The sequence below is a fragment of the Babylonia areolata genome, chromosome 13, assembly GCF_041734735.1.
Source record: "Babylonia areolata isolate BAREFJ2019XMU chromosome 13, ASM4173473v1, whole genome shotgun sequence".
NCBI classification, from domain to species: Eukaryota; Metazoa; Mollusca; class Gastropoda; order Neogastropoda; family Buccinidae; genus Babylonia; species Babylonia areolata.
The window spans coordinates 23,079,349-23,091,848 of NC_134888.1; the positions used below are offsets into that span (position 1 = coordinate 23,079,349).

Genomic DNA, 12,500 nt, shown 5'->3' on the forward strand with positions numbered 1-12,500 from the left:
TCAGCAGCAGCAGCAGTAGCAGTATCATCTTTTTCATCATCATCATCGATTCAACTTTTTTTTCTTCTTTTTTTTTCTTTTTTTATTATCAACAAAACTCACCAGCAAACATCTGCAGCAGCGCCGCCATCTTGGCCGTGCCTCTGGTCATCACGTAGCATCATCATCATCATCATCATCATCATCATCATCATCATCATCATCATCACCATCATCATCATCATCATCATCATCATCATCATCATCATCATCATCATCATCACCATCATCATTACCATCATCATCATCATCATCATCATCATCATCACCATCATCATCATCACCATCATCATCATCATCATCATCACCATCATCATCATCATCATCATCATTATCATCAAATTCAACTTTTCTTTCTTTTTTTTTTAACAAAACTCACCAGCAAACAACTGCAGCAGGGCCGCCATCTTGACCGTGCCTCTGGTCATCACGTAGCATCATCATCATCATCATCATCATCATCACCATCATCATCATCATCATCATCATCATCATCATCATTACCATCATCATCATCATCATCATCATCATCATTACCATCATCATCATCATCATCATCATCAAATTCAACTTCTTTTTTTTCTTTTTTTTTAACAAAACTCACCAGCAAACAGCTGCAGAAGGGCCGCCACCTTGGCCGTGCCTCTGGTCATCACGTAGCATCATCATCATCATCATCAACTCTTTTTTTTTTTATTATCAACAAAACTCACCTGCCAACAGCTGCAGAAGGGCCGCCACCTTGGCCGTGCCTTTGGTCATCACGTAGCGCACGCACAGCGCCCAGCCCCCGGCCATGGCCACCAGCAGGGCCACCGCGGACCCCACGCCGCAAATCACCGTGCCCATCTGCCACCACACGCTGGGGATGTCCGCAAAGCGCGTGTACCGCCCGCACTCTCGCACCATCTCCACCCGAGGGGGCCCGAGGTCCACAGCACCCACACCCACACCACCACCCCCACCACCACCGCCACCTAGCTGCCTCCTCCCTACCCCTCCTTCCCTTCCGCTACTGATAACGCCTCCTCCATCCACAACGTCGTTGATGTTGTCGTTGTCGTTGTCGTCGTCGTCGCTACGACTTCTTCTCCTTCTTTTGCCGTCGATGTCGCTTTGATCACTGTTGCTACTGCTGAGCACCAGACGCGGGTAGTTGCATCGTCTGAAGATACCCAGGAATACTGGGGTGGGGGGAGGAAGGTTCGTGGAGGAAGGGGGAGCGTTAAGAGGGGGCACGTGGGGGGCGGGGACGGGGGCGGAGGGCGTGGGAGAGGGACGAGGAGGAGGAGGAGGAGGAGAGGGCGGGTAGGTCCCGTGCAGCCAGTACGGGAGGAAGAAGCCGGAGGAGGCGCCCAGGGCGGCCAGGACAGAAAGGGTTAACCACACGATGCCCACGCTGCTCAGCTCCGTCATGGTGATGGGTGGTGGTCAGTGTGGTCAGTGCTCAGTGGTCAGTGTGGTCCACAGTGGTCAGTGTGGTCCACAGTGGTCAGTGTGGTCAGTGTTCAGTGTGGTCCACAGTGGTCAGTGTGGTCCACAGTGGTCAGTGTGGTCAGTGGTCACCTCTCTGAAACATTGCAACGATGATAATAATGAGGAGAAGAAGGAGGGGAAGAAGAAGAAGAAGCCGAAGATGATGATGATGATGATGAGAAGAAGAAGAAGGAGGAGGAGGAGGAGGATAATGATGATGGATGATGATGATGATGATGATGATGATGATGATTCTTCTTCTTCTTCTTCTTCTTCATCATCATCATCATCATCATCATCATTTTCATGGAGAGAGTGGGTGAAGACTTTATAGAATGAGTGGGAGGGAGGGGGATAAGGATTTATGGAGGGACCTTTAGGGAATGAGTGGACGAGGGATTTATGAGGGGAGTGAGTGAATGGTTTATTTGTGGAGGAAGGGATTTATGGAAGAAGTCGGTGAGGGATTCAAGGAGGAGGGGACGATCTATAAGCGGAGGGGGAGGGATTTATGGAGGGAGTGGGTGGGAATTCAGATATATATATATATATATATCATAATTCAAAAGGGATTCATGGGGACAGCTGCTACAGAGAAAGAGAGTTACTGAGGGTGTGGTTGAGAGAGTTACGGAGAAAGGCATTTCGGGGGGGAGGGGTGTGGGCGCAGGTGAGGGGAAGGGAATAGTGAGTCGGTGACCAAGAAGATACGGGGGTGGTGGTGGGGGGGGGGGGGGGGAGGGGGGGATTGGTGAGGTAGAGATGGGGTTGTGGAAGAACTGAGGGTGTTAGTTAAAGGACGTGATTATGTCAGTGAGTGACTGAGTGAGTAAAACGAAGAAGAGGAGCAGGAATCAGACGAAGAAGAAGAAATGGAATAATGAATAAGGCAGCAAGGCAAAATAATTTTTCAAAGAACTTTCAGACAGGCAGAGAAACAGACGTACCGACCGGCAGACAGATAGACAGACCGACTGACTGACCGACTGACAGATCGACAGATAGATAGTCTGTCTGTCTGTCTGTCTGTCTGTCTCTCTCTCTCTCTCTCTCTCTCTCTCTCTCAATGATCGCCAGGTAAAAGACAAGCCAACCATACCACAGAGAGAGAGAGTATAAATGTGTGTGTGTGTGTGTGTGTGTGTGTGTGCGTGCGCGCGCGCGCGCATGCGTGCAACATATGTGCAGACCTGCTTGTGCCTGAACCCCCCCTCGTGTGTATACGCAAGCAGAAGATCAAATACGCACGTTAAAGATCCTGTAATCCATGTCAGCGTTCGGTGCGTTATGGAAACAAGAACATACCCAGCATGCACACCCCCGAAAACGGAGTATGGCTGCCTACATGGCGGGGTAAAAACTGTCATAGACGTGAAAAGCCCACTCGTGTACATACGTGTGAACGTGAGAGTTGCAGCCCACAAACGAAGAAGAAGAAGAAGATACAGTTATAATACGGACTATAATATTCAGTGTTCATCGTCTGTCTCCGCGGAGTTCAGAACATCTTCCTCGTCAGCTGTCTAGAAGCTAGAAGGTTAAAGATCCAATAGCCTTTAACTCTCTCCATACGAACGGCGAAAGAGACGACGTTAACAGCGTTTCATCCCAATTACCATCATCAAAATATTGCAAGCGGAACGCTCTTATACTGAAGAGGTGAATGTTGACAAAGAATACCACAGTTCTGACGACGGAAGCTAAAGATTGGGTCATTCAGACACCCACTGGACATCCGAGGGGTCTGTGTAGAGGAGAAGAGAGGACTGGCCGTACTGAGTGCGTTAACGGCTATCAGAACAGTGACTACGTACTGCAGCCATCACGTCTGTTCGCTCTGCATGGGAAGGCGGGGCCCAATCCTCCTTTTCTTCACATCCACGTGGAGTGAGGGAAATCGGAATAAAGTGCATTTTCCCAAGGACAAACGTATGCGCACACAGAAGATCAAATACGCACGTTAAAGATCCTGTAACCCATGTCAGCGTTCGGTGGGTTATGGAAACAAGAATATACCCAGCATGCACACCCCCGAAAACGGAGTATGGCTGCCAACATGGCGGGTTAAATAAAATGTTACATGTCTGTCTGAGTGTGTATGTAAGTGCGCCTGAAATCTGATTGAATGGCACAGGAAACGAATGATGAGCGCCCAGTGGCAGCCGTCAGTCGGCTCTACCCAGGTAGACAGCCTGTTGTGAAAATGACCCGGTGTATGTAAAGAGCTTAGAGCTCGGTCTCTGACCGAGGATAGGCGCTATATAAGTATCCATATCAATCAATTCAATTCAATTCAATTCAAAATACTTTATTATCTGCTTCAACCAAAAACAGAAAATTTTCTTTAGGCTCACTTAAAATAAAATGCCCGTCAGCAAAAAAAAAACACTAAAAAAAAAAAACTGACACACCCTTCACTTATCACCATGCACACATCAATTATTATGTAAAAAGAAAAACATGCGGGTAAGATATTATTACATTCAGAGTGTAACAACTGTGTGTGTGTTGCGTGTGTGCCCGTGCGCGTGCATGCATCGTTTTGTGTCAATCATACCACCATGCTGAAACAGGGGCCTCGAACCCTGACCACTGGTGAACGGACACTTGATCGAAAGACCAACGCTTTTAATTAACCGAGGTGAGTCTGCCACCGACGGTGTGTCCTTGAGTTACATGATGACAAAGAAGTCACTTGTCGCGGACCTTGAAAGTTGTCCATAAGTGGAATGTGTGTGTGTGTGTGTGTGTGTGTGTGTGTGTGTGTGTGTGTGTGAAGGGAGAAAACTGAAGTGATTTAGAGATTGTAGTGCTCACAGACTGGGCGCAGTTATGTCCCCTAAATCTCTAACCCCTTTTTTTTTCCACACCTTCTTTGTCTCTCAGTCTCAGCAGCTAGCTCTCTCTCTCTGTCTATCTGTCTCTGTCTATCGGTCTGTCTGTCTGTCTGTGTGTGTCTCTGTCTGTCTGTCTCTCTCTCTCTCTGTCACACACACACACACACACACACACACACACACACACACACACACACACACACACACACACACAAACTATTTCAACTGATTGCGTGCACAACAGAAATTACTTTTGAAAAAAAAAAAAATATATATATATATATATATATATATATATATATATATATATATATATATATATACTTTAAAAATCTGTCAAACGATGGACTCTGAAAAAAAACAAAATCACTTCAAACTCAGCTGAGCCCTTGATTGTGGAAAGAGGAGGAGGAGAACCCAGACTCTTATTGCATAATGTCTGTCACCTGAACACGAGCTTGTTGCATAATATCGCCTGGACGTAAACTCACGACATAATGATTGTCATCTGGTGCCACTTGCATTGCTTGGTTCTAACTTTTTGACACTTACACGTGACTAAGTGCCTACGTTGACCGAACTACGCCATTGGTCAGTTCCATACTACTACTACACACAGTTAGTAGCGGGTTACGACCATACTAGGCTCTTCCGTCCGAGCAATGCAACTGGCTCCTGAACGCACTGCACGCACGTACGTGTCAGCGCTGGTGTGCGCGTGCAGCGCACGGAAAGTGGTAAGATTCAAACGTTGATATTAGGAAAAGGAGGTTAGAAGGCATAGGGAGGGAAGGGGGGGGGGAGAGAGAGAGAGTGGGGGTCGGGGGGGGGGGGGAGAAAGAGTTGATAATGGTTTATTCATAAGGCCATGGTCTTTTAGAAGGGGTGATGGGAAGGGTGTATATGAACCTACCAAAAACATAGATTATTATTATTATTATGTTACGTAATCATAAACATCGTCTTTTTATGGAGATAAACAGCCAACTGCCTTACGGTGCTTTCATTTGCTGATGGCAGCAATGCCATCCAGACTAAATAAAAGAGTTCAGGGTCTTTACAGCACTTGCGTGGTATAAAACTGTTTCTTTGATATCACTCAACCCAGGACAAGAAAGTACAAAACGAAATTTCGTCTTCTTTTGAAGAAGATAGACATATTCGACATATCAGATTTCGAGCATATGGGTATATGGCTGTCGATATCGATTACAAGGAACGTATATAATATAGCGGGCAAACGGATACGGAGAGAGAGAAAGAGATAGACAGACAGACAGGGACAGAGAGACAGACAGACAGATACACAGACAGACAGACAGAGACAGACAGTCAGTCAGACAGAGCAACACTCTAGGATTCAAGTATCAATAAATCGTTTGATTATAGCTGATTTAAGTAAAGAAAAAAAAATAGAGGGGGTGGGGGGAAGAGAGGATATGAGAAGGCGGAGGAGTGTGGAACAGAGAAGAAGTGTGGTGGAGGGGGTGGGGGGCAGGTTGGGGGGGGGAGAGGGAGGGGAGACAGGGAAAGATAGATTCCTATAAGGGCAAGAGGTATAAGAAAGGGGGTGGGGGGGGGGTTGAAGGGGCAATAAGAGAGATTGAGAATGTCAAAGTCTTAAGTTCTCAATGACAATACACAGGCACTGGTGTGTTTTTCAAAGAGAGAGAAAGAGAACGAAGGAGAGAGAAAGAGAGACGAAACGAAACGAAATGAAACGGAATTTTATTTCACCAGGATAATGTGATAACTAAAATACATTCAGCCCCTGGTGAGTTAACAGACAGAGAAAGATGGTGGGGTGTATGTGTGTGTGGGGGGGGGGGGGGTGCACAGAGAGAGTGACAAAGAGAGAGGGAGGGGGACAGAGAGAGAAGGAACAGTTACACACATTATAGACACTTCAGGAACAAGACTACAACGAAAGGTGCACCCATGATTGTACGTACTATAAAACAACGAAGAACACAGCTGGTACACGTCTACCTCACATTGCTGCTGCTTGGAGAGGGGGGGAGAGACAGACAGAGACAGAGGCCGAGAGAGGAGGGAGAGACGTAGAGGAGAGACAGAGAGAGAGAGGATAGAGAGACAGGGAGAAGAGACACACAGAGAGAGGAGAGACAATCATAGAGGAGAGACACACAGAGAGAGGAGAGACAATCATAGAGGAGACACACACAGAGAGAGGAGAGACAATCATAGAGAGACACAGAGAGAGAGGAGAGACAATCATAGAGAAGGGACACACAGAGAGGGGATAGAGAGACAGAGATGAGAGAGAGAGAGGAGAGAAAGGAAGATTCCTATAAGGGCAAGAGAAAAGAAAGGGAGCGGGGTTGGGGGGGGGGAGGTGAAGGGGCAATAAGAGAAAATAAGAATGACAGTCTTTAGTTTTCAATGATAATACACAGGCACTGGCGTGTTTTGTTTCAAAAAGAGAGAAAGAGAACGAAGGAGAGAGAGAGGAGAGAGAGAGACGAAACGAAACGAAACGGAATTTTATTTCACCAGGATAATGTGATAACTAAAGTACATTCAGCCCCTGGTGAGTTAACAGACAGAGAGAGATGGTGGTGTATGTATGCGGGGGTGGGGGGGGTGCACAGAGAGTGACAAAGAGAGAGGGAGGGGGACAGGGAGAGAAGGGGTGGTGGGGACAGAGAGAGAAGGAACAGTTACACACATTATAGACACTTCAGGAACAAGACCACAACGAAAGGTGCACCCATGATTGTACGTACTGTAAAACAACGAAGAACACAGCTGGTACACGTCTGCCTCACATTGCTGCTGCTTGGAGAGGGGGCGGGGAGGAGAGACAGACAGAGACAGAGGCCGAGAGAGGAGGGAGAGACATAGAGGAGAGAGACACAGAGAGAGAGGATAGAGAGACAGAGAGGAAAGAGACAGACAGAGAGGGGAGAAAGACAGAGGGATAGACAGAGGCACATGTGAGAGACAGGGTGATAGATAGACAACTGAGACAGAGAGAGGAGGCAGAGACACAGAGGCAGAGAGAGGAGGGATAGAGAAAGTGACAGACATAGGAGGGAAACAGACAGAGGTGTGTGTGTGATAGTCAGTCGTGTCCGACTATGACCATCAGAACAGCAGAGGAGGCAACTGCTGTTCCGACTATTTGGGCTAGAATTTGATTATAGTGGAGATTGTCTTGCCCAAGTACATCCCCACTCTCTTGGCCAAGAGGGTTTTAGGACAGTCGGCGTTGGGATGGTTCACAAAGGCCATCTAGCCCACAAGGCTGCAGCACTAAGAGCCAGTGCAATTTTGCCTCCTAGTTTGAGAGTCATAGTCCTTCACAAAAGACTAAGCTGTAAATGGTTTCCCATTGACCGGAGACAGAGGTACAGAGAGACAGACAGACAGACAGAGAGGGAGACAAAGAGTGAGACAGAGACAGAGAGTGAGACAGAGAGAGACAGAGAGAGGAAGAATGAGTTACACACAAGACGGTATTCTTCACTTTTTCTGAAAAGGCTTGAACAATGGCAGCGTTGAAGTAAACTAATCCTGTCCAGTTTGACGAACAAAAAAGTACCCTACAACGTCCGTATAAAACTGTATTATAATGTGTTTGTGTTTGTGGTGTGTTGTATTGTATTTATTGTATCGTATCGTATCGTATCGTATCGTATCGTATGGTATCGTGTCGTGTCGTGTTGTGTTGTGTTGTGTTGTGTTGTGTTGTGTTGTATTGCGTTGCGTTGCGTTGCGTTGCGTTGCGTTGTATTGTGTTGCGTTGTATTGTGTTGCGTTGTAATGTATTGTGTTGTGTTATATTGCGTTGCGATGCGTTGTATTGTATTGTATTGCATTGAATTGTATTGCGTTGCGTTGTATTGTGTTGTGGTATATTGTATTGCGTTGTGTTGCTTTGCGTTACGTTGTATTATCTTGTGTTGTATTGTATTGTGTTGTATTGCGTTGTGTTGTGTTGTATTGCGTTGTGTTGTGTTGTATTGCGTTGCTTTGCGTTACGTTGTATTATCTTGTGTTGTATTGTATTGTGTTGTATTGTATTGTGTTGTGTTGTATTGCGTTGCTTTGCTTTGCGTTACGTTGTATTATCTTGTGTTGTATTGTTTTGTATTGTATTGCGTTGTGTTGTATTGTATTGTATTGTGTTGTATTGTTGTGTTGTATTGTATTGTGTTGTATTTATTGTATTGTGCTGTGTTGTATTGTATTATGTTGTGTTGTATTGTATTGTGTTGTATTTATTGTATTGTGTTGTATTGTATTGCTTTGCGTTACGTTGTATTGTATTGTATTGTATTGTATTATATTGTATTGTGTTGTATTATATTGTATTGTGTTGTGTTGTGTTGTGTTGTGTTGTGTAGCATTTTGCCATGACAGATTTCTCTGTGTGAAATTCTGGCTGCTGTCTGTGTTGTGTTGTGTTGTGTTGTGTTTCTTATATTGTATTGTGTTGCGTTGCGTTGCGTTGCATTGTGTTGTGTTATATTGCGTTGCGTTGCGTTGCGTTGCGTTGTGTTGAGTTGCGTTGTGTTGTGTTGTGTTGTGTTGTGTAGCATTTTGCCATGACGCATGACAGATTTCTGTGTGAAATTCTGGCTGCTGTCCCTGGGAAAACGTGTCACCTCAGTACAATACTTTTTCTTTCTTGTTTTCTTTTTCTTTTTTACTTTTTTTTTCTTTTTCTTTTTTTCTTCCTTTTTTTTCTGTCTGCAAGTGTTAATATTTTTTTTTTTATCAGGGCCTGAGCCCTTTTGTTGCCATTGGTTCTTTTACGTGCGCTAAGTGTATGGTGCACATGGAAACTATCGTTTATCGACTGATTGACATTGGGGAGAGGGGGGAGGATAGGGAGGGTGGACGGTGGGGTGAGGATGTGGGTAAGAATTTTTTTTAATAGATAAATAAATAAATAAATAAATAGAAAGGCACTGAGAGATGCGGAGACGCAGACAGACATTTGTGACAGACAAAGAATATTCCGGAAAGCCACCGACATTCACACACACACACACACACACACACACACACACACACACACACACACACACACACACACACACACAGAATATTCTGAAGAACCACCGACACAGACACACAGACAGATACACAGACAGACAGAATATTCTGGAAGAGCCACCGACACAGACAGACGCACAGACAGACAGACAGACAAAATATTTTGGAAGATATTCTGGAAGAGCCACCGACACAAACAGACAGAATATTCTGAAGAGCCGGCGACACAGACACAGACACGCACGCACGCATGCACAGACACACAAAGACACACACACACACACACACACACACACACACACACACAGACTGACAGACAGACTGACAAAGCGAGAGAGGTGGCACAAAATGTCATTTCTTCTCCCGGTCTGCTGCCCTGAAATCCAAGGAGAAGGATCACAATTAGGTCCGTGACATTTCGCAGTCTTGATACGAGAAAGATAGTGGTGCTCTCCGTTCTCTGCGCTCCTCCTCCTCCTCCTCCTCCTCCTCCTCCTCACCTCAGACCTTATGGCTAACCTGTGGCGTCAATAGTTTTGTTGTTTTTGTTTTTGTTTTTTTGTTTTCTTTTTCTCTCTTTTTTTTCTCCGCGTAACGTGTGTCTTTTGTTCGTTTTGGTTCTTTAAGAAAAAATATTGAAAATGAATAGAAATAAAACATAAAGCCTGAAAAAAATATATATATATGCTTATAAAGAACAGAACTTTCAGCGTGAGAAGACAAGGATGCTCAAACAGAATATATATATATATATATATATATATATATATATATATAATCATTCTGTTCCATAGTTCGTGGTGATTTTCTATCGATTCTAAAATCCAAAATTTGCCAAATATTCAGTTTACGAGATAAACTCAGTAGGTTTACCAAAAGTCAAAGCAAACAAAATTATGTAAGGTATACTTCAATGCCGTCAATGTTCAAAACCCTGCTTAACATTTTCCAAGATCCAAAATCAGCTCAAAGTCACACACAAACATATAACAGTGTGCATAGACACTTACAGCATGCACAGGCATGACAAGCCATTCGTTTAGTAATGGAGGTCAATAACATACACATCCTGACAACTTCGTTCAGTATCGAAGATAATTAAGATTCTGGGGCTGACAACTTCGTCGTTTTGATATTTAAAATAAGATAACTCTTTCCCAAACGTCTCTCCAAAATATTTTTTTACTAATAAAATAGCTTTTTTTTTCCTTGCTTTTTTTTTTTTTTTCTTTTTTTTTTTTTGCAAACCGTCTCTCCTTCCTTCCCTTCCTCCCTTCCTCCCTCCATTCGTTCCCCCACGTAAAAGAACCCTCGGCAACAAAATGGTTGTCCCTGGCAAAATTCTGTAGAAAAATCCACTTCAATAGGAAAACAAAAACAAAAAAAGGAAAAAGAAAACTACATGCAGGAAAAAATTATTTAAAAAAAGGGGGGGGGGGGGGGGGGGGCGCTCTCAGTGTAGCGATGCGCTCTCCCTGCGAAGAGCAGCCCGAATTTCACACAGAAAAATATCATACAGTCGACATACAATACAATACAATCCTCTGTCTATCCTGCCCTCCTTTCTTCTCTCCTTCCCACCTTACATTGCATCTCTCCCTTCCTTCTTATCCCTCCCTCCCTTTCATATGTCCCGCCTTCACCCCCTGCTTCCCTCCCTCCTTCTGTTGTCACCCTTCCTTCACTCCCTTACTTTTCCCCATCTCTTTCCCTCTCTCCTTACCTCCCTTCCTTTCTTCCCTCTTCCTTTATTCCCTCCCTTGTTCCCTTTCTTCCCTCGCTTCTTTCCCTTCCTTCCCCCCCTCCCTTTCCTGTCTCCTTCCATTTCTTTTCTCCCTTCCTTCCTTCCTTCCTTTCCTCTCTCCTTCCATTTCTCCCCTCCCTTCCTTCTTTCCCTCCCTCCCTTTCCTCTCTCCTTCCATTTCTTTTCTCCCTTCCTTCCTATCTCCTTCCTTCCCTCTCTTCCTCTCTCCTTCCATTTCTCCCCTCCCTTCTTTCCTCCCTTCCTTCCTCTCGTCCCTTCATTATCTCTATCCTTCCCTCTCTCCTTCACTCCCCTCCATTCGTTTCTTCGCTCTCTCTTCCTCCCTTCACTCTTTCCTTCCCTTCCTTTCCTCCCATATTTCCCCCTCTCCTTCCCTTACTTCCCACCCTTCCTTCCCTCCCTTATTTCCCCCTCTCCTTCCCTTATTTCCCACCCTCCCTTTCCTCCCTTATTTCCCCCTCTCCATACCTCCCTTCCTTTCTTTCCACTTCCTTCCTTCCCTTCCTTCACTCCCTTCTTCCCTCTCCTCCTTCCTCCCCTCCCTTCATTCTCTCTCTCTCTCTCTCTCTCTCTCTCTCTCTCTCTCTCTCTCCTTCACTCGCTCCTTCCCTCCCCTCCTTCCTCCTCTCCCTTCATTCTCTCTCTCTCCTTCCCTCTCTCTTCCCTTCCTTCTCCCCCTTTCGTCTCTTCTTCACTCTCTCCTTCTCTTCTTTTTTTTTCTCTCTCAACCTTCCCTCTCTCCTTCCCTTCCTTTCTTCCCTCTCTCCTTCTATTCCGTCCCTCCCTCCCCTTCCTCTCCCCTTCACTCTCTCCTTCCCTTCCTTTCTTCTCTGTCTCTTCCTTCACTCCCTCCTTCCTTTCCTCTCTCTCTCTCTCTTACTCCCTTCCTTCCTTCCATACCTCCTTCCCCCCCCCCCCCCTTCACTCCTGTCTTCTTCCCACCCTTCCTTCCCTCCCTTCCGTCCCGCTCTCCCTCACAGCCCTCCCTCCTTCCCTCCTCTCCCTCCTTCCCTCCACCCCTCCCTTTCCCCCCTGTCCCTCCCGTCTCCCGTGACGCGATAACCGTCTGGTTTGTTGTTCCAACGTCCTCACTCCAAACTCCCAAACCTACACACTGACTGTTGTTGTAGGTGGAAACCTCTCACCCGTAAAACGCCAAAGTCTCCGTTCGGTGAAAGGTTACCAACCTACCCGTCACGTCAAAAAAAAAAGAAAAAAAAAAAAAAACCCGAGCATCCGGGTGGTCGCTGCCGTGTGAACCGGGTAGCCAAACACCCCGGTGTTTTGGTCATCCACCCGGCAACAACCCCCCATTTTTTTTATTTTTTTTTATTTTTATGGTGTTCTGGTTCCTAAGG

General features: G+C 45.6%; 1 protein-coding gene across 3 annotated transcripts in view; it reads right to left on the minus strand.

Annotated features, from left to right (window-relative positions):
- Nucleotides 1–12,500, minus strand: part of LOC143288884 (LHFPL tetraspan subfamily member 6 protein-like) — a 98,255-nt gene that overhangs the window by 11,489 nt on the left and 74,266 nt on the right. For all 3 annotated transcript variants that reach the window (XM_076597544.1, XM_076597545.1, XM_076597546.1), the window contains one exon: nucleotides 753–1,609. In XM_076597544.1, coding sequence (XP_076453659.1) covers nucleotides 753–1,455 — 703 coding nt within the window. In that variant the 5' untranslated portion in view covers nucleotides 1,456–1,609. The remainder of the gene's footprint in view (nucleotides 1–752; nucleotides 1,610–12,500) is intronic.